The 22,502-nt window shown below is 47.5% G+C and overlaps 1 protein-coding gene across 4 annotated transcripts; it reads right to left on the bottom strand.

Moving 5' to 3' along the window:
• Positions 1–1,280: 1,280 nt before the first annotated feature.
• ZSCAN2 (zinc finger and SCAN domain containing 2) lies at positions 1,281–21,761 on the bottom strand. Of its 4 annotated transcripts, XM_025437078.3 has the most exons (4): positions 21,609–21,761; positions 18,688–19,197; positions 7,360–7,490; positions 3,854–3,991 (listed from the first exon to the last, which is right to left on the bottom strand). In XM_025437078.3, exons 2-3 carry the CDS (start codon positions 19,088–19,090, stop codon positions 7,387–7,389), a joined length of 507 nt encoding a protein of 168 aa, XP_025292863.1. In that variant the 5' UTR covers positions 19,091–19,197; positions 21,609–21,761; the 3' UTR covers positions 3,854–3,991; positions 7,360–7,386. The 4 variants fall into 4 exon arrangements, with proteins under 4 accessions (XP_035570641.2, XP_025292861.3, XP_035570643.2 ...); XM_035714748.2 differs by lacking the exon at positions 7,360–7,490 and having other exon boundaries at positions 1,281–3,991; XM_025437076.3 differs by lacking the exons at positions 7,360–7,490; positions 21,609–21,761 and adding an exon at positions 21,197–21,426 and having other exon boundaries at positions 1,281–3,991.
• Positions 21,762–22,502: the final 741 nt, after the last annotated feature.

The following is a 22,502-nucleotide window of genomic DNA, read 5'->3' as shown; positions in this document are numbered from 1 at the left end:
CTGTCCCAAGGCTGTTCCCATGAACTTAGAACCAACCGGCGACAGAACATCAGTCCCTAAATGCATGTACATCTAGGGGAAATGTCTTGTTACAGACATAGGTGTAACTGAATTGAGAGCAAAGGCTGGCAGGAGATCTGCCAAGAGGACTGGGGCTTCCTGAGGTCTTTTCAGGAAGGCCATGCCCTTCCGTTCCAGGCCAAGCCACGCGAAGGCCTGTGTATGCTGAGCCCTCCCTGCCCCCACATACCTGTTCCAGGGGCAAGCAGAACAGGAAGCAGAGGACTCTTGGCCTTTCTATGACCACGGTCGGTCATTTCCCAACCTGGGTCCAGCCTGATCTTGTGTCCCTTTTTTTTCTAAGATGTTTTGTGTGCCTATCAACTAGAGAGGAGTAAAAAAAATAGAAAGTTTTGCTAAGCTTAATGTCACCTCTTTTCTTAAGTGGAGACTTAGGGGAAGAGAGAGCCAGTATCTTCTACAACCCAAACACCAGAACCTAGTATCAGCTAGGAAACCACCCTATCCATTCTCCCTTGGACAGCTCTCGTAGCTTCCCAGACAGATGGGATTACTTCTGTGAAAACTTCATGAAGCCAGGTAATGGAATTTCTCATTCATCACCCTTCCCTAGTACCTAACACAGTGATGGTACCTAAGTCCTTAATGTTTGCAAGGAAATGAAGGAATGGGATTGATGATGGGGATTTCACAGCCTACGTGGTTTGGTTTAACAACCGTCACTCCTGGGATGCCTGGGTGACTCAGTGGTTGGGCGTCTGCTTTTGGCTCAGGTCGTGATCCTGGGGTCCTGGGATCGAGTCCCACATCGGTTCCCCATGGGGAGCCTGCTTCTCTCCCTCTGCCCATGTCTCTGCCTTTCTCTGTGTCTCTCATGAATAAATAAATTGAAAAAAAAAAAACCCTGTCACTGCCAAGTTTAGAAATGTCCTCCTTGTGTCTAATCTAGCTGATTGATTCTGGAAAGAGAGGATTCCCAACGACCTCCTTAGAAGACCGCCTGGCTCCTTGACCAAAGCTGCCACTCCAAGTCCTGCCTGACAGACTGAATGAACTGTTGGCAAAAGGCAGTGGGCAGGTGTGTGCACTAGTCAAGCACACAAGTCTCGGTTCACCCAAAGGTGTGTTTTTTGAAACCACTGATTTTTACTCCCTGAAGGTCTTGAACCACTTTCGGCCTAGGGCAGAAGGTGAGTGGGTAGGAAGTGAGGTGTGGGTTTGCTAATAGTCAAGTTCACATTAAAAGGCAGACACAGGAAAAGAATGGGACTCTATTTTATTAGGAAACATTGAGCATTCTATAAGAACCAAGGCCCATTGTGAGCATAGGCTCCATGCACTGGAGGAGATGGTTTCATATTTCCCAGAAACACCTGATCTGCTCTCCTCTTCCTTATAACAAACCCCTTGCCCTGCTATCACCCCCTGGTCTTTATGGTTTCAAGGACCCAAGAACAAAGCCCTGGTAGCATCCCAAGATCGACACCTTCAGGACAACAACTGATTCAAGCCCAGATCTCTCCAGAGGACAGATGATGTGTCCTCAAAATCAACACTTCCTTAAAAATATATACGTATATAAAACCTATCAAATTCCAGCTTTGCACATACAAAAAACAAAAACAAAAACAGAAGAACAGAGGAATGACAAGTGCATAGAGATGATTCAGGGGCTATGTATCCATGAGGGTGAAGACACAAGCCCACCCTAAGAGAGCAAGACTGTTTCACCCTCGAAGAGACAGAAACCACTGTCCGCCAGGGGTAGGTGGCTGGGGGCTCCCAATTTCACACTCAAAAAACAGAACCCCACTAAAACTAGTGCATTCCCCTGGCAGCCGACTTACCACAGGATGGTAAGCAGAGACACAAGCAAACGTGTCAACCTCCTCAGTTTATACCCTCACTGGTGGGTCCTGCTCCACTCTTACCAATGGAAAAGCTCCTGGGACATTGGTTCTAGGCCACACTCCCTCGTGCCTACATGTTCCTGACACTTTCTATGGATAGAAAAAGGCTTTACCTTCATATGGATGGCTCAGAATTGGAAAAGCCCATCCACCGTGACCTGAAATTGAAGCCCAGGACAACTCCAGGAAGAGGTTCTTCTGACCCAACCCTCTGGCATGCCAGCAACTTGGGGTGAAGGCACCTTAACCTAACCAAGTGGCAGCAGGATAACCAGACCACACCTACCGGTTTCCAGTATTTCTGAGCCTGTGGCCCGTGTGTGTGGCCCACACACTCACCTTCCTCTACCAAAGAGGAAACAGACACAGAGGATCAGGAGAGAGGAAGTCCATCGTGGGTCGTGCAATGAAACAGGAAAAAGACACAACTTCTGACCATCCCTTCCTGTGCTCTGTTCTGGGGGTTTGACTCTGAACACAAAGATGGCAACATGGTAGAGATGAGGATGAGCAAGGGTGAGATTCTGGCAGAAGTCCCCAAAGACCACTTAGGAGGAATGGCTCTCCTAAAGGGATGCCAGTATTGGGGGGCAGCCCTCATTATGCCTCTCTGCCAGCTCAGTACCCTTTCTCTTTCATGTGAGTCCTCTGGTGGGTAATGAAGTTGGAGCTATTGCTGAAGCCCTTGCCACACTCGGGGCACTTGTAGGGCTTTTCCCCCGTGTGGATACGCTGGTGGATGATGAGAACAGAATTCCAGCTGAAGCCCTTCCCGCACTCGGGGCACCGGTATGGCTTGTCCCCCAAGTGGGCACGCTGGTGCATGACCAAGATGGAGCCCCGGCTAAAGCTCTTGCCGCACATGAGACACTCATAGGGCTTCTCGCCCGTGTGGGTGCGCTGGTGCACCACGAGCTGGGAGCGCTGGCTGAAGCTCTTGCCACACTCCCCACACTGGTAGGGCTTCTCGCCGGTGTGCACTCGCTGGTGCTTGACGAGGTTGGAGCTCCAGCTGAAGCTCTCCCCGCAAGTCAGGCACTCATACGGCTTTTCACCAGTGTGCGCCCCCTGGTGGGCGATCAAGCTGGAGCTCTGGCTGAAGCTCTTGCCGCACTCGCCGCACTTATAGGGCTTCTCCACCAGATGCGTCCTCCTGTGCGTGGCCAGGTTGGAGCTGCGGCTGAAGCTCTTGCCGCACTCCGCACACTGGTAGGGCTTCTCCCCGGTGTGTGTCCTCCGGTGCGTGATGAGTGCTGAGCTCTGGCTGAACCTCTGCCTGCAGTCAGGGCACTCGTATGGCTTCTCCCCTGTGTGGATCCTCTGGTGCCGTATCAGATTGGAGTTGTAGCTGAAGCTCTCACCACACTCCTTACACTCATACGGCTTCTCACCCGTGTGGATGCCCTGGTGCGTGTTAAGGCTGGATCGGTTGCCAAAACTCTTCCCACACTCAGGGCATGAGTAGGGCTTCTCCCCTGTGTGGGTTCGCTGGTGAGCAATGAGGTTGGGGCTCCTGCTGAAACTCTTGCCGCACTCGGCGCACTGAAAAGGCTTTTCTCCTGTGTGGATCCGCTGGTGGGTGATGAGGTTTGCACTCCGGCTAAAGCTTTTCCCACAGTCCCTGCATTTGTAGGGTTTCTCTCCTGTGTGGGTGGTTTGGTGTCTACTGAAGTTGGAGCCGTCACTGAAGCTTTTCCCACATTCGTTGCATTTGTAGTATTTCTCTCCTGTGTGGGTCCGCTCGTGTGTGATCAGGTGGGACTTCCGGCTGAAGGTTTTCCCACACTGGGGGCACTCATAGGGCTTCTCACCCAGGTAGGTGCCCTGAAGGCCGATGAGCTGCCCGACCTCCCTGCCCTGGGTGGGGACCTCCCGGGCATCCTCACATGGGGCCTTTGCCTGGGGCTCCCTGGAGCCACAGTCTCTCTCACGGTCACTTTCCCAGTCGCACTGCGGGATGCCTTCCCCTTCGGGCATTTCTGAGAACATCTCCCGTGACTCTGCATCCTCAAATAGATCTTGATTAGAATTCTCCCCATTGTCACTCTGGATCTCGAAATCTGAAACAGTAAAAAAGGACGTACAATTTATATGGAATTTCCTATAATGATGAGAAAAAGAAAGGAAACCAAGGAAATATTTAAAACATTAAACTTCTAATGAAAATAAAGAGGTAGGACACCTGGGTGGCTCAGTGGTTAAGTGTCTGCCTTCAGCTCAGGGTGTGATTCTGGAGTCCTGGAATTGAGTCCTAGGATTGAGTCCCTGCAGGGAGCCTGCTTCTCCCTCTGCCTCTCTCTCTCTCTCTGTGTTTCTCATGAATAAATAAATAAAATCTTAAAAAAAAAAAAAGGCTAAAGAATCCTCCAACTTTTCAAACCAGGTTGATTTCCTTCTACATGATTATCTACTTGTCAGACCTCCTACCCATGTGGCAATCACCCAGAATTTCTAAGTCTTAAAGATTTGGGTTCTAGGTCTGTATCTGTTTCTTGGTTGGGAAATGAAGTCAGGTGGGAATGGGAACATCCTAATCAATAGAAGGCAACAGGGTACACAATGACCCCTAATTCTCACTGTTGTGCCTGGTGTGTAACAGGTACGCAATTACATTTAGTGAATGAATGAATGGATTTTTCACTGGACCACAGAAATTTCCCTAAAGCTCAGTCTCCTTTCAAAAAGAGCTTATATAGTAACCTCATGCATTATGATATGTCTGGTATTTATAATCTTATTAGATTATAATAGGTAAGACACAGACAAGATGACAGGGCCCCTGCAACAAGGACTCTAGGGTCTATACAGATGACCGGAAACAAGTACACAGTTAAAAGAGCCCTAAAATGTATCTGCAGTAGGAGCTTACGGATGGACCTCCCATTGGTAGTACAAAAATATATACCATCCAGAAATTTGTCAAACATTCAGGTGAAAGGAATCATGAGGACGGACTGCTGACAACAAATGCATCCTCTTCCTTCACTGAGAGACTCTGAAGTCTATCCCAGGATTGAGCCAGAGCAGTGGAGAGCCATGAACCTGGACCTCACTGCAGAACTGAGTGGTATGTTGATTTAACGGCTCTGGCCAACAGTCAGGAACAGTCTGATAAGTGTCATTAGAAATTAATGACTGTCAGGAATGTTAATGCTGCCAGGAAGTTGTTGGTGACACTATTTATGCCACACAATGTCCTCTTATGAACGAGAAGGAAATTTCCCTCTAACTGAAATTCCCAAGAGAACTGCTCTTCTGAGCAACTGATGTGTGTTTGCCTTTTGCCTCTGGTCATGGCTCCCTCTCTGCCTTGCCTGCCCGGAAGCTTGGAGCCAAATGCTCAGAGAGAGAATACTGCATGTTTGTGCAGCCCACAACCTGTGTTCTTTCATTTTTACCTCCCACTATTTCCTTTTTTTATATAATTTCCTTGTGTTTCCTTCCTTCCCTCTCTCCCTCCTTTTTTGGCTAATCTTCCCTTATTGTTACAATTTTAGTATATGTGTTGCCGAAGTGAGAACCCTTGTGCTCTGTTTCTATAAGTTGTCTTCAATTCTTTTCTGGAATTCTAGAGGGTGTACAGAAATAAATCAATGATTTATTGATAAGGAGGATAGCTGATTATTTCTAACACTTAACATCAGACCTCCAGAGAAAGCAGATCCATCCAAAACAGGGAAGACAATTAGTAAAATAATGACATGAGGTCCTAGTGATATTCCCATTATTGAAGCTAAGAAATAGTTTCTTTTTTTTTTTTCTTTTTAAAAGATTTTATTCATCCATTTGACACAGAGAGGGAGAGAGCCCAAGCAGGGCAGGTAGAAGCAGAGGGAGAGGGAGAAGCAGGCTCCGCACGAGCAGGGAGCCTGATGTGGAGCTCGATTCCAGGACTGAATCAAAGGCAGACACTTAACCAACTGAGCACTTCAAGCACCCCCAAAATAGTTTATTTAAAGTTAGATGCTCGGGCAGCCCCGGTGGCTCAGCGGTTTAGCACCACCTTCTGCCCAGGGTGTGATCCCAGAAACCCGGGATCGAGTCCCACATCGGGATCCCTGCATGGAGCCTGCTTCTCCCTCTGCCTGTGTCTCTGCGTCTCTCTATGTCTCTCATGCATAAATAAATTTTAAAAAATCTTCAAAGTTAGATGCTCAATTCGGTGATTATTAATTTCTGTAGGTTAAGGCAAATTTCCATATGTGCACATGATAAAATGTGACAGGCCCTCAGGCAGAACCTGGGTCCTAGTTATACTGCTAGTCAATATAAAATTGTATTTAAGCTTACAAGTAAGCACATGATTACATTTCACGCTCACTAGCACATATGCTGCTGGTCACGTGTGGGCTTGTAGAACTGCCCTTCTGGCTCAGGTCACAAAGCACAAAGCAGGCTCCCATATGGCTAGGACCAGCAGCTCTACGCTTCCTCAACTTCCTGCAACAGGGTTTGGAAGTTTCTAGCACAGAGGTCTGCTATCAACCATTCTTCTACAAGGTCCTCCAGGCAGAGGCCCTGATTGATTTTCTACAAGCTAATACTACCAAAAACATTTTTAAAAAGGACTTTAGTAGGGGCAGCTGGGTGGCTCAGTCAATTGAGCACCTGACTACTGATTTGGGCTCAGGCCGTGATCTCAGCATCATGAGATCGAGCCCCACATCTGCACTCAGCAGAGAGTCTGCTTGAATTTCTCTCCCTCTGCCTCTCCTCCCAGCTTGCTTTTCTCTCTCTCAAATAAATAAATAAACCATTTAAAAAAAATAACTTTAGTAATTGTTCTCTTCTGAATAGAGACATTAGCTGATAAGGTTTTCCACTGCCTTAAACTCAGAAGAACTGGTTGGTATGCTCTGGAATGAGCTCAGAAGCAACAGGGAAAACAAACAAAAACTCAAATTCCATTTGCAGTGAGATTGGAGGAAGATTAACTTGCAGACATCAAAACACATGTAAGGCCTTCCAAAACCAGCAGAGACATGGTTGAGGCCAATGAGGCAGGAAGTGAACAGAACAAATGTGGAAGGCAACATGTGGGGGGCAGCAGGGAACTGAGGGGCAACTAAAAAGTTCAGGCAGAGGGGCACCTGGGTGGCCCAGTCTGCTGAGCAGTTGACTCGTAAGTTCAAGCTTCCCCATTGGGCTCCACACTGGGTGTGGCGCTTACTTTTTGAAAAAAGGTAGGGGGGACACCTGGGTGGCTCAGCGGTTTGGCGTCTGCTTTCGGCTCAGGGCGTGTCAGGGTGTGATCCTAGAGTCCCGGGATGGAGTCCCACATCAGGCTCCCTGCATGGAGCCTGCTTCTCCCTCTGTCTGTGTCTCTGCCTCTCTCTCATGAATAAATACATAAAATCTAAAAAAAAAAAAAAAAAAGGACATAAAAAAGCTCAGACAGAAAATCACTTCCTGGAGGTAAGGGACTCACCATTAAGAGCAACAGTGCACCTGGGAACTAGGGCAAGCAGGGCTGGCTTCTTTGGTTCAGAGAAGCACAGGAGGTGAAGCTACAACCAGAATCACCCAGATGACCTATATACTGCAGGAAGCTTTCTGCTTCTGTAAAGCAGAGAAGGAGAGAGCCTTTCACCCTCACATATTAATCATGTATTAATCATGGCAATTATGACTAAGAAAGTGACATTTTTCATGCATTAAAAAAAAAATTTAAACAAAGGGTGCCTGCAAGGCTCAGTCACTTAAGCATCCAACTCTTGGTTTTGAGCTCAGGTCATGATTTCAGGGTAGTGAGATTGAGCCCCGCCTTGGGATCCACACTCAGCCAGGAGTCTGCTTGAGATTCTCTCTCTCTCGCTCTCCCTCTGCCGCCCCCCTGCCCCGCCCCATGCACACGCACGTTCTCTGTTAAGAAAAAAAAAAAGAAAAGAAAAAGAAGAAAAACTTAAATGAAGCAACTGCCTCTAGGAAGGAAGACCACTCAGTAAAAGTCAAGGAAGAGACAGTGAGACAGCAGGAAGAGATGGAGTGGAGCTGGCAGGACTCGGGACAGCAGAGGAAATCTGTAGACAGAGGACAGGCTGAGAGGAAGTGCAAAAGGAGAACAGGCATGCTGGCAAGCCCAGCAAGGGGAAAAGAGGGCTGAGATGAGCAGAGCAGTTAAAGGAAGGGAACAAAGAGGACAAAGGGATTAACAAGAAGGACAGAGAGGTCAGATGAAAGGAGAGGCCATGCACACATAACTGGGAGTTCTCAAACGGGGGAACAAAACCAAAGAACAGAACAAACACTGAAAGCAAAAAGCTGCCAGGACCCTGGACAGGTGCACTATGTCAGGAAAACTGACACTGAGTGGCTAACGACGGGCACAGGGATGGCAAGGCAAAAGGCTCAGATCACTCCCATGGGGGAAGAGAACCAGCTGGGCTCAGACTGCTCTACAGGGACAATGCCTGCAGACACAAGGCAGACAGGGAAAGAAAGGGGATGCCCAGGATTCTGTGCTCATGAAACTGTCCTTCAAGTATCATGTTTGCAGGCAAACAGCTTTGAATATGCACAAATTCGCAGAATATGGTTCCTCTGAGTCCTTCTTAGAGAAAATTAAATAGGAGGTGAGCTTTGGTCAACCAAAATGAGGGGAACTCAGGGCAAACAGGCTGAGGACAAACACCTGACACGTGGGACTCCAGAATGAAGTCTCAAATTACTGTGGCCATTACAATGAGAAGAGAATGTAGAGGCCACAGAGCAACATAGAAATGTCTCTAGCCAAAACTGGGGTTGAGAGAAGGTGGGAAAGAGGACATATTCATTGACTGACTGCCTCATCTGGATTGCCTCCCTAAACCTGGGAGTTCAAGGCATACTATTTAAAATTGGCAAATCATGCACCTGAAGTGTGTCCTTACCAGTGCAAAAATAAACAGTGCAAAAATAAAGAGCGCCTGCCTGGCTTAATGGGTAGAGCATGCAACTCTTGATCCTGGAGTCATGAATTTGAGCCCCACGTTGGGTACAGAGACAACTAAAAACAAAAACAAAAATTTAGGGATGCCTCAGGGCTGAGTCGGTTAAGCGTCTGCCTTCGGCTCAGATCATGATCCTAGGGTCCTGGGATTGAGCACTGTGTTGGGCTCCCTGCTCAGCGTGGAGTCTGCTTGAGATTCTTTCTCTCTCTCTAAAATAATTAAATCTTGGGATCTGTGGGTGGTGCAGCGGTTTAGCGCCTGCCTTTGGCCTGGGGCACGATCCTGGAGACCCGGGATCGAGTCCCATATCGGGCTCCCGGTGCATGGAGCCTGCTTCTCCCTCTGCCTATGTCTCTGCCTCTCTCTCTCTCTCTGTGTGACTATCATAAATAAATAAAAATTAAAAAATTAAAATAAAATAATTAAATCTTTTTTTTAAAAAAATGAGTCCCTGAGACAAACTGAACAGAATATATCATTCTTAGGGTGCCTTGGTGGCTCAGTCAGTTGGGCATCTGACTCTTGGTTTTGATTAGGGTCATGATCTCAGTGTCTTAGGATTGAGCCCTGTTCAGGCTCCACGCTCAGTAAAGAGTCTGCTTAAGATTCTGTCTCTCTCTCCTCTGCCCCTCCCCACCTTGCACATGCTCTTGCTCTAAAAGCAAATGAATAAATCTTTAAAAAATGAATATATGATTCTCCCCTTGTGCACTGCTGGAATGTAAAATGGTGCAGTCAATGTGGAAAACAGTGTGGTGGCTCCTCAAAAAATTAAACATAGAATTACCATATGATCTAATAATTCCTCATCTGGGTATACATCCAAAAGAACTGAAAGCAAGGACTGAAACAGGTGTTTGTATACCCACGTTCTTGCATTACTTGTAATAACCAAGTGCTGAAAACCCAAAGGTCCATCAAGGAATGAATGGAGTATTATTCAGCCTTGAAAAGAAATGAAATTCTGACCCATGCTTCTACATGGATGAATCTTGAGGACATTATGTGAAGTTAAATAATAAACCAGACACAAAAGGATAAATATCATATGATTACTCTCTATGAGGTACCAAAAGCAGGCAAATTTATCATAGTGATAGAAATTAGAATGTTGGGTGCCAGGTGCTGCTGGGGAGGGAGGGAGGAATGGAGAGTTGTTTCCTGGGCATAGAATTTCAGTTTGAGAAAAGGAAAAGGTTCTGAAGATGGATGATGGTGATGGTTGTATAGCAATATGAATATATTTAATGTCTGTGAAATACAACAAAAATGGTTAAAATGAAAAAAAATGGTTAAAATGGCAAATTTTGTTATGTAAATTTTATCACACCATAAAGAGAATATGATTCATAGTTTTATGTATTCTATCAAATTTAAAATAGGTGGCATTACCTACTAATTCTGAAATTAGTTTAGAAGATTAAATAAATGCTCAGCAAGGCAGAGAATTCTCAGAAACGTTATTAAACTTCTGATGGTACAATAGGGAAAAGAATAATATCTTGTTGTAATGAGTACTTCCCCAATCAAAGCTGAACATATGGTTTCATAAAGTTATAATTTACTTTTCTTCATTTCTAAATTGCCTACTCATATCTCTGACCTTTCATTCCACTGCACTGACTTTTCTATGGATTACAGCAGCTCTTACAGATCAAGAGCTTTTTGTTCTTTTTGTTGTTTTTTTAAGATTTACTTATTTTAGAGAGAGAGAATGTGTGTGCACATGCACGAGCAGGAGCAGGAAGCAGAGGGAGGGGCAGAAGCAGACTCCCCACTGAGCAGGGAGCCCGACACAGGGCTCAATCCCAGGACCCTGAGATCATGACCCAAGCCAAAGTCAAGAGCTGGATGCTCAAGTAGTTGAGCCACTCAGGCACCCCTAGATCAAGAGTCTTTGACTCTTATCTGCTGTACTGCAGACTTCGTTGCAAAAATTGCCTTCCAGTTGGTATATTGTCTTTTAACTCTGTTCATGGTACTGTTTTTATACAAATGTCTTTTTGTTTTCCTGAGTCCCGTCCAGCTTTGAAGATGGCTGTCTTGTATAAGAGGTTGTTCACCAAAAGATGATAAAAATATTCTCCTACATTATTCCAGTCTTTTATAGAGATCTATAATCCATCTAAAATTTATTTTTGTGTCACCTGTAAGACAGAAATCTATTACTGTGTAAGTTATGAACTAAGGATCCAGTGTTAGTTTTTTCAGAACGGTGAGACCACTGTCCAAATACTATCCACTGAATGGTTGCTGCATGGCCATGGGCCCTCTTTCTGCCTTTTCTGGTTAGTAAACAAAAGCCGCAGTCAAGGCTCAGAATAAAGCAATAGTTCTTGGATTCTCCGGCCCTAGACAGAGGCTCTACACTCAGATGTGCAGCACCTCCCCACTGCTGCTCCTGGGGCTGTGCATGTCCCCCTTCCTGGACAAGACACTTCTGCTTTCTCTCACACTGGAAAACAGATCACGATGAGGGTGAGGAAAATTGGTATCAACAGGGAGATAAACCTGATTTTACTGTAATTTATTTAGAAAAATGAACCAGTCATAGACTTTAATGCTCTAGTCTGGGTTAGGCTCCAAAAATTTTGGCAAAGCCCTTCCCACCTGATTAGGACCTCAACACCATGGTCAGAGCCACTGCCCTAAAATGCAGGGATGTTTCTAACATAGCTTCTCGCCGAGTTGGGCTCTCCCCATCAGAGTACTGCCCTGGCAAGCCTGGCAGGAGCCTGCTGGTGCCTGAGTGACTGGGAGCACTGGTCCACCTCCACTCTGGCTGCCTGAAAGATTAACCATTGACAAAACGGGCAATGAGCTCTGTTATCTGTTTAAATGAATGATTGCCAAACATTTTAGAGTTATATGTTACATCTAAAGAGCTCTGAATGGTATGTGTTTCAAATATTTAAGTGAATTAAAAGCGATTTTTGTTTTGAAGCTGAGAATCATAACTTTAAAAAAGACAAACACCTTTACAACCCACCAATACTCTCCATTCCTGGTCCTGTTAAGAAAAATCTATGTATTTGCTCTTTGTTGTTATGAAGGGAGCATTTGGCTGGGGCACCAAACTCAGAATAGGCGACCTGTTGCCTGTGTTCACCAAAAGCCAGGAAATGCTAAAGATGCCTGGAGAGGTAAGCCGTGGTTCTTGGGCTTGACTGTTGAACAACAGTAGGTTTGAAGTGGATAACCTCCATTCCTCTGTAGGCTAGAGGAGAGCTTCTCAAACTTCAAAATGCAGACGAATCACCTGGAGAGCTTGTTAAATGCAGATTCTACTTCACTTGGATTAGGTGAGACTGAGCATGCCTTTCTATTTTTTTTTTATTTATTTATTATAGTCACACAGAGAGAGAGAGAGAGAGAGAGAGAGGCAGAGACACAGGCAGAGGGAGAAGCAGGCTCCATGCACCGGGAGCCCGATGTGGGATTCGATCCCGGGTCTCCAGGATCACGCCCTGGGCCAAAGGCAGGCGCCAAACCGCTGCGCCACCCAGGGATCCCTGAGCATGCCTTTCTAATAAGCCCCAGGTGACACCAGTATTGTTGGTCCATGGACCACACTGAGAGTAAGGCTCTAAGCAGTGGTTTTGAAACTGCTGCAGCTTAGGACAATGTGGGAGCTTTCAAAACCTCCCTGCCTGGGCTGCACCCCAAGCCAATGAAATCAGAAAATCAGAATCCCTGGAAGTGGGGCCCCAAGTGATTCCAACATGTGGCTGAGTTGGAGAACCAGAGGTCTAGCACAGTGGCTTGCTAACTGGAGCTTAAGTCAGGATCACTTGGACGGCTTGTTAAACCATGAGGTGCTGGGCGCCACCCTGAGTTTCTGGTTCAATAGGTCTGGGATGGGACAGCCCAGGAAGTTCATTTCAAATACATTTGCAGATGATGCTGATGCTGCTGGTTTGGAGACCACATGCTGTACTGATGGTCAGAGGATTGATATACCAGGATTCATCCATTTTGAGCCCCCAAATTTCCCCTTTGCTCCCCTGTGACATCAACAGTTTCTTTTTCGGGTGATGGAGCTTCTGTGAGATAAAATCTGTGTGTCAGGAGAGGAACATTTCCTCTGCATGTTGAACCAACTCTGGTGTGTGGCATCTGGGGAAAGCCACCGTGGCATGAGTCCCTGATTTGCAGGCTGTAGGTTACCTTTCTGCTTACTTCTTACAGGTGGATGAGCCCTGGGTAGAGTACTTAGACAACAGGCCTGGGTCAAGCTATCTCACTTCTACAGAGATTGTAGTTTCTGAACCAAAAACCGGGCCATGCAAATTGAGAAATGATTTCCGGCCCCAGACTCCAGGCTGCTTACAGATAGGAATCTGAGAGGCATGGTTTGTCCACCCACTATTGAACTTTGAGACATTCTGATGACTTACAAGGACAAATATTTCATCTTCAGGAGTACCCTGGACAAATCTAGGTTGTCGTTCACCAAATCACCCGAAAAAAAGACAAAAGGGAGGTGTTCTGGGTTTTATGCTGGGACTTTATAACAAGTGAGAGAGATACCCTGTGATTTTCACAAATGGTCTTTCAATGGGTCTGTAAAACACAGGCTGAAAACACAGCCGCCAGGGGCCAATCTCACTTCAACCGAAAACCCTCCTCGTTGGAGAGATGAACTCCACAGGACCACGGAAATCCTACTGAGGCTTGCAATTCTGGCCCTTTGCCAGTTCATTTTCTCTGTCATCTATTCACTGATGTGCACATCCATGGCCAGCTCCCTGGCACAAAAGACTGTCAGGCAAATGTCCTCCCTGGGGGTGTGGATTCACCATCCCCAAGGTTTCCAAAGTCAAAGCTTGTCCCATGCAAGTAAATGCTATTGGTCTCCCGCATGATTCCTGCAGTTTGGATGGATAATATCAGGTGAAAAAGGCCACCTTCTAGTTTATAGTTGGGCCAGGCAGGAAGGATGCCTTTGAGCCTTTGTTGTTTGAGAAATGGAATAGCACAAAACTTGGTCCTCAAAAACATGTTCTCTCTGTTTAAAAATATCTTTGGAGCGCCTGGCTAGCTCAGTCAGAAAAGCATGTGACTGATTCTCCATCTCAGGGTTGTGAGTTCGAGCCCCATGGTGTGGGTAGAGATTACTAAAAAGAATTTTTAAACTTAAAAATATCTTTATTAGTAGCATAAACATGATAGTATTCACTGTGTTTGCTGAACAAAGGATTCATATGGTACTTCCAAGGATGAAAATGCCAGAGGCTAAGAGTAAGTGCTCTTTTGCTGGACTAAGCTGTCTGGGCTGCCCACTGGCCTGAGCATCCCCCCAGGTCTGCAGCCTTGCCTCTCCCCTCTGTCCAGATTTGGAGTGTCCCAGCTGCCTTCTGCTAAGTGTGGGCTTGACCCCATTTTGTTTTAAAACCAAAGCTTAGCATGGCTTTCTTAAGCCATTCCAGGCAGAGAAGCCTGGAATGAGGAAGCCATCTATCTGCCTCCTTCATGGATGGAGCAGGGGAGCCTCTCCACACCTGCTGGTGGGCGGGAAAATTCATTCATTTGTGCCAGACACACTTACTGAGTTCCCACTGTGTACAGTGCTGTGAGAGAAGAAAGAAAGGGAAAGAAAAGAAAAGAAAAGAAAAGAAAAGAAAGAAAAGAAAAGAAAAGAAAAGAAAAGGAGAGAAGAGAAGAAAACAGGTTCCATGCCTTCTGAGATTTTAAAGGTTCCTAGAAGAAATAAGACAACTATTCATATAAATAGAAAACAAGGTGGTACATAACCAAAAGGTAAAGGACATGGAGAATCCAAAGCACTGGGGGAAATTGCTTCTGGAAAAGGTGATCAGATTTCCAACTCAATTCAGGCACACAGATGGATGCTAGAAAGCATAGGCTACATTTAAGGAGCAGCAAGGTCTAGTCTGAATGGAGCCAGGGCAATGGTAGGAGGATGAAGGGCCACTGTGGGGCAGGTCCAGGCCAGACCACACAAGGCCCCATTTTTGAGCAGAATAAGGAGTACACACTTGATCTGGAGACATTGGGGAACTCATGCAGACTTTTATGCAGGAGCGTGCCCGACCGTTCAGGTAGGAGTAGAACAGGGGCACCAGGTAAGGGAGAGGCCAGACTGCTTTAAGAGTTCAGAGCAGAAACAACAAGATTCTGAATGAGGACTGCACGTGGGGATGGAAACGTCCTTGGGAAATAGTCACAAGGAGGGATGAGTTTTACCACTTAAACTAGTAGCACAGATCCCATCTTCACTGGAATCATAAGAACCTTTCAATGTGAGTATCTAGAGGTGCCCATTAGTCAAATATTAAATAACCACTGTCCAAACAGGGATTAAAATGTCCACTGCTGAATAAAAGTTTGTCCAGAGGTCCCAAGGTGGATGAACAGAATAGAGGTCAAGTTGTCTTATGTTGAACAAATGTTTGAGGGGATGAAGACAAGCACACGAGTTCCTCTGAGTCATCACGGGGAAGGTCAGGAGGCTTTGCTAAATGAATGGAGACCAATAAAGCTGATCTCAAGGGTTGAAGTCAGAGGACTGACGAGCCCATCTTGGACATTCTGGGAGTGTTAAAAGGCACAAAACCCCCACAGCAAAGCCAGGTGGGGAAGGCTGTCACAGTGGGTACCTGTCACCACATCAGCGGCACCTGCTCAGACCTGACCCTCCGCTTCACTACTTCCCTATTAATCCACAACCCTAGTGGTGCCTGGGCAGCTCAGTTGGTTAAGCACGTGACTCTTGGTTTCAGCTCAGGTCATGATCTCACAGATTGTGAGACTGAGCTTCACGGGCTCCACGCTCAGTTGGGAGTCTGCTTGAGCAGACTCTCACTCCCTCTCCTTATGCTCCTCCCCAGATTCATGCTTACTCTCATGCTCTCTCTCTAAAATAAACTAATCTTAAAAAATAAATAAATAAAAAGATACAACCACTTCAGAGATCACTCCTCAGCCCTCAACCCCTCTGGCCTCTCCACAGTATCTGACTAAAGATCCTAAAGATCATTACAAGCTTCTCACATCCATCAGGAGGCAAATGAACTAAGTTTTTAGGACAGGATAAGGGATTTGGGGGTTTTAATAGGAAGAGTAAAGTCAAAAGTTATTTTTCAGGGCCAAAGAAAACCAGGTTTTTTTTTTTTTTTTTCAAATAAAACCTGCCAAACACACGTTGAAGCAAACAGACTGGAGTTTGAATCCCGACTCCACCTCTTACTATCTAGTGTGTGACCTTGAGTAAGGGCTTGACCTTGCTGAATTTCCATTTCCTCATCTGTAGAGTGACAGCCCCACTCCCCTCCCGGGACTGCTAGTGAGAGGGACATGTGAGGAGTCCAGGGTAGGGCTGGGCTCACAAGGTCAGTCCCTTTTCCAAAAGCCAGGCTTCCTCCTACCTCTCAAGTCCCTGGGCTTGCTCACAACCTCTGCTCCCAAACCACCTCTTTTCCACTCTTTTCTTCTGAATCTTCCACACTGGACACCTTTGAATAAGCCACCTTTGTCTTACTCCTCGTCTGCATCTCCTCTTTCTAACACCCCACTAGGGACTATACTTTGCACCACAGATGTGATAAAATGCTTGAGAACATGGGCCAGGTTCTCAGACCCATGGGTTCAAATCCTGGTTGGGCCTCCTATGAACTGCATGATCTTCAGGGAGTCACTTAACTTCTCTGGTGATGATAACGTCACTCACCTCCCAAGATGGTAAAGTGTCCATCACTTTTGCATAGTGGATGCTAGGCACAAGGCCAGGACCAGAAAGGGATCTGTAAATGCTAGCTAGTGTTACTACTGGTTCTCCTTACATGTGTCCAGTGTCCTCTCCTTCTGCTATCCCCGCCACGGCCTGACCCCTATGCCTGCACGCCTAATGTCTGGGCGGCTTCCTGCCTGTTCTCCTGCCGCTGGCCTCTCCCTACTCAAATCAAACCTATATCCTGTTGCCAAATTCCACTTCCTCCCATTCCCCTTGGGCTCTAGTTCAAGAACCTGCTGAGGCCAATGACATTCAGTCCAAGCCCCCACCCACCCTTCCCCCAAACTCTACATCCTACCCCTTCCTAAAAACACACTTTACTCCCAAGCAGCCAGGCTCCCTTAGTGTCACCTGAACCAATGAGCTTCATGCCACCCCTCACTTTCTTCCCAGCTGCCACACCCTCCCTGTTGCCCTGCACTTTTCCAAATCCCACTCCAGCCTACAACCTCCTGCTCAAGCTCCACATTCTCTCTGACCTCTCCTACCCTCTCCTCTCCTTTCTCTGAGCTTCTATGGTTCTCATCAGTGCCAAGGCAGCCATCATCCATGGGTCCTGAAGCAGCCCTAGGGACCCGGGCAGATGTGAAGGAAACATCTGGTAATCGAAGGAGTGAAGTCTCCAGCTGAAGACCATAATGGAGACAGAGTAGCTAAATGGCATGCCTGGATCCCAGAATGTATTAGTAACACGGTGACAAGCTTGCAAAGAGCTCAAGTTTGAAATTATTATTTATTTATTTAAAGATTTTATTTATTTATTCATGAGAGACAGAGAGAGAGAGAGAGGCAGAGACACAGGCAGAGGGAGAAGCAGACTCCATACAGGGAGCCTGATGTGGGACTCGATCCCGGGACTCCAGGATCATGCCCTGAGGTGAAGGCAGGCACTTAACCGCTGAGCCACCCAGGCGTCCCTGAAATTATTCTTTTAAGAGCCTAGGAGTGCAGCCCAGGTGGCTCAGCAGTTTAGCACCGCCATCAGTCCAGGGCGTGATCCTGGAGACCTGGGATCCAGTCCCATGTCAGGCTCCCTGCGTGAAGCCTGCTTCTCCCTCTGCCTGTGTCTCTGCCTCTCTCTCTCTCTCTCTCTCTCTCTCTCTCTCATGTGTGTGTGTGTCTCATGGGTAAATAAAATCTTAAAAAAAAAAAAAAAAAAAGAGCCCAGGATGAGGGATGCCTGGATGGCTTAGCGGTTGAGCATCTGCCTTGGCTCAGGCATGATCCTGGGATCATGGGCCTGGGATTGAGTCCCACATTGGGCTCCCTGCAGGGAGCCTGCTTCTCCCTCTACCTGTGTATCTGCCTCTCTCTGTGGGTCTCTCATGAATAAATGAAATCTAAAAAAAAAACAGAAACAAAAAATAAAAAAGGGCCTAGGATGACTTTATACCATAGCTAGTTCCTAGTTACTAGCCAGTTTACTCGTCATTGACTTGTTTCATAAGAATAATCACTCTTTAAAAATAGGATTATCTGGTTCTTGTAATTGCTGGAACTTCAAATATTTAGATGTTGGTTGCACAACAGAAGGTGCCAAGGGGTGGTTTATAGTCTTCAGTCCCCCTCCCTATAACCTCCATCGGCTTTCCAACCACTCCAAATAAACACAGAAGTAAACACTATGTTTATTACACAAATATAGCTCCAAGAATAGTCCTGTAAGCCTTTCCTATACCGAAATTCTGGAACTAGAACTGCACACAAGGACATTAACAGGTGACAATGTTGGGATACCTGGGTGGCTCAGCAGTTGAGAGTCCACCTTCAGCTCAAGGTGTGATCCCAGGGTCCTGGGATCGAGTCCCACATCGGGCTCCCTGCAGGGAGCCTGCTTCTCCCTCTGCCTGTCTCTCTGCCTCTCTCTGCGTCTCTCATGAATAAATAAAATTTTTAAATAAAATAAAAACTAAATAAAAAAACTTAAAGTGACAATGTCCTCGTTGCCAGCAGCAGGAGGATGGGCTGTCCTCAGCTCCGTCCTGGATACCACCTTCTCCTCTTCCACACACACCACACTACTCCACTTTGGGGGGATGCTCCCACCCACTCCCCATGAGGTCCAGCATCTTACCACCGTCCCGAAGGGTCTGGGTCAAGTCTTCCACCAGGGCTACAGCCTCCTCACTGCTTTCGGGACGATGCTCCTGCAGCCAGGCCTGAATTTCCCTTGGTAGCACAGTCAGCATCTGTTCCTTAGTGTGCACTTCGGGCCTCAGCCAGCGCCGACAGAGCTCTCGAAGGCGGCCAAGGGCACCCTGCGGCCCTCCAGCTGCCTCCCCATGGGGGCTACCCTTGCCAGCACTCTGGGGAAAGGGCTCCGATTCAGGGCCATCCTCCTGCAGTACAGCTTCCTGCACCCAAGAATCATCCTCCAGGATCATGGTGGTGACCTCCTCCTGTTCGTCTTCCTCCTGAGGCACTTGGACCATGGGGCTCAGGGGAGTGGTTACTCTAGGCCCCTCTGCAGCCATCATTCACCTTCCTGGGGCAACCACCCAGGCTTCTAGCCTTGAACTTCAGTCTTCTAGGCCAGACTCACTGAGAAGACACCTCTCTCCTCAAATGTCAACAAGTAACGTGACTGGGAAATAAGAAAGAGAACCACATCAATAAGCAGACTGCCCCACAATGATCTAACTCACAGCAGCCCAGGTCAGGCCACCAAGTGATTCTTACATCTGCAAATCAACAGAAGTTTCCTGTCCCTCTTAAAGGAAAAATGGCTTATTCCTGAAAACCTCTTTCTATTAAAAGAAGTTAAGAAGAATTACAAGTACAAAAAATACAGCACTTTTCTTCCCAAAAGAATGGTATCAGAAATTCAAAGCCCTCCTAAGAACCCAAGACTGAGTTATTCTGTCCTAAATCAGTTCAGACTTGCTGTAGAATAAGTGACCTTGATCTAACACACAACTCAGTCCCTTAAGCTCAGTGACCATCTAATAGGTACAGATAATAACACCTATCCTTCTTATCTTATGGGGATATCTTCAGGATTAGCAAGGATCAGATGTCAAGATACTTTGAGCCTCACTGGAAGGAAGGCAGTATCTAAACTGCATACTTACCACATGAGTATGAAGTTTTAAAATATTCACATTCTTCAATGCAGCCTTGGCCCCTTCAGGAATTTATCTTTAAAAATAACCATCTTTGTGGCACCTGGGTGGCTCAGTGGTTGAGTGTCTGCCTTTGGCTCAGGTCATGATCCCAGGGTCCTGGGATCGAGTCCCACATCAGGCTCCCTGCCTCAGGCTCTTTGCACGGAGCCTGCTTCTCCCTCTGCCAATGTCTCTGCCTCTCTGTGTCTTTCATGAATAAACAAAATCTTTTTTTTTTTTATATTCATCATCCTTTTTTTTAATTTTTTTTTTTTAATTTTATGATAGTCACAGAGAGAGAGAGAGAGAGAGAGAGGCAGAGACACAGGCAGAGGGAGAAGCAGGCTCCATGAACCGGGAGCCTGACGTGGGATTCGATCCTGGGTCTCCAGGATCGCGCCCTGGGCCAAAGGCAGGCACTAAACCGCTGCACCACACAGGGATCCCAATAAACAAAATCTTAAAAAAAAAAAAAAAAAAAAAAAAAACCATCTTTGTAAAGGAAAATTTATTTGCAAAGAAACGAAACCATAGCATTGTTTCCAATTGCAAAAAAAAAAAAAAAAAATTTGGCATTTAAAAAATCCAGCAGCAGAGGAATGAATGGTTAATGAATGATGGCACATCCATACAGTAAAATGTATTTAAAACCATGCTGAGGGATATGGGATCAAATCCCATATCGGGCTCCCTATGAGAACCCCGCTTCTCCCTCTATGTCTCTGCCTCTCTGTCTCTCATGAATAAATAAATAAAAATCTTTAAGAAAAAAACTATGCTGATTTAATAATGGCTACCTCTGGGTGCCGGATACTGACTGAGTAGGGGCTCAAAGAAGCCTTTGGGGTGCTAGAAATGTTCTATATCTTGATTTGATGATGGCTGCACAAAGCATACCTATGAAATTTAACATCTATGCATTCTGCCACATGTAGTTTCAAATATTTTTTAAAATTATCCTGACAAGCATTGTTAACCATTAGTAATCTGAGATAATCTTTATAAAAACACCAGGCACAGTATGATCCCAAATCCGTTTAAAAATTTACACACAAGGAAAAACAAAACTTGGACGTGAATTCTACAAAATGTTGGCAGCCTTTAAACTACTATTTAAAATCAAGACTATAGGGACGCTTTGGTGGCTCAGTAGTTGAGCGTCTGCCTTTGGCTCAGATTGTGATCTCAGGGTACTGGGATCGAGTCCCACGTCACGCTCCCCACAAGGAGCCTGCTTCTCCCTCTGCCTATGTCTCTGCCTGTCTCTCATGAATAAATAAAATCTTTTTCAAAAAATAAAATAAAATCAAGGCTATAAAAGCAATGAAAATTTATTTTTATAAAATCACTACCACATCCTAAAGACTCAGATACCCCCCCCCCTTTAATAAATGGGGGTAGGGGGGAGAGACAGGGAAGGGAAAATAAAAAGAAGAAAGCAAAGCTAGTGGGAACACCGAAGCTCTCCTGTCTATTTACCAAAGGGCCAGAAGATGCCCAGGTAGGGGAGGCCCTGCGGCGAGCCCCGGAAATTTGCTCGCGCTCCGCTCATTCGCTGACCTGGGGCAAGACACGCCCCCTCGGGAGCTCAGTTTCCCCATCTGTAAAACGAGGAGCTGCGCGGGACGCCGTCCAGCGAGCTACCAGTCCCCACCCCGCAGCCCCGGCTGGGGTGCAGGGAGCTCACCGCCCGAAAGCAGCGTCTGAGCGCGTTCCCTGAGCGGACCCGGCGCGTCAAGCAGGGGGCCCCGGCCCGCGGGCGCGGACAGCTCCCCCGACGCCCCTCCCCCAGCAGGGCTGCCCGCACTGGCTCCAGGCCCGTTAGTCTCTAGCCGCGGGCTACTCCCAACCCCCGGCCCGCGCCGCTCCAGGCCCGAGTCTCCAAGCTCACCTCTCGGGACACCCGGTCGGGCTTCCACAGCCACTCCGCGCGCAAAAGCGCCCCTGGGCACGGCCCGGCCCCTCCGGATCACCGCGGCTCAAGCCCGAGGGGCACCGAGAACAATGGACGGGAGAAGCCCGCCCCCCGCCGCGCTCATTGGCCGCAGAGAACGCCCCCTGGAAACCCTGCTCTCCTATTGGTGAATCCGGCCCCCAGCCCGGCGCGGGGCGGGGGAGGCCGGACCGAGGGGATCCTGGGAGTTGTAGTCCAAAGCGGTGGCCCGGCCCGCGGGCTGGAAGCCCGGCTGGGAGCTGAGAGCCCCCGCGGTGCGGCAGCGCGGGCAGCGGGGAAATCCACTGACTGACCCTTAGGACCCCAGGGATGGCTGCAGCTATGACCTGGTACGGGTCATTTCACTTCCCTGAGGTCTCCGTGTATTTGCCTACGGAAAGTGAAAGTTGAGTGGGGGGGGCTCCCACCCCGCTGCACGAGCCCGGCAAGCCCCTCCCTACCCCCCCACCCCCCCAGCCTGCAGGTCCTCGCTTGCACCTGTCCCTGGTACACCCCTTTTGTTTCCTGACGTGGTGTTCCTGCTGCTGGAGGCGGTCCTGCTGCTGGAGACGAGCCCAGTCTCGCCTCTTCTGTCTCGAAAGAACTCCCATTCTTTCGTCCCCCTGGTCTTCTTGGAGCCTGCCCCATGCGCGCCTCCCTGGGCGCGGACGCCGCTCCCAGCACACCTGTTCCACGTCTCCGGGTGAGTCCTGGTTCCCAGGACTGGGAGGCGAGAGTGGGAGACCCGCCTCTGTCCTTCCCGAGGTTGGTGCCCTCGAAGAAGCAGCTGCCCCAACCCTGTCTGACAACAGGTGAGAACCCCTCTGGAAACCTAAGGGGAAGATCTGAGGA

This window comes from Canis lupus, chromosome 3 (assembly GCF_003254725.2).
Source record: "Canis lupus dingo isolate Sandy chromosome 3, ASM325472v2, whole genome shotgun sequence".
NCBI lineage: Eukaryota > Metazoa > Chordata > Mammalia > Carnivora > Canidae > Canis > Canis lupus.
The sequence above is the reverse complement of the archived record's forward strand: the minus strand, read 5'-3'. Positions and strand labels throughout refer to the sequence as shown.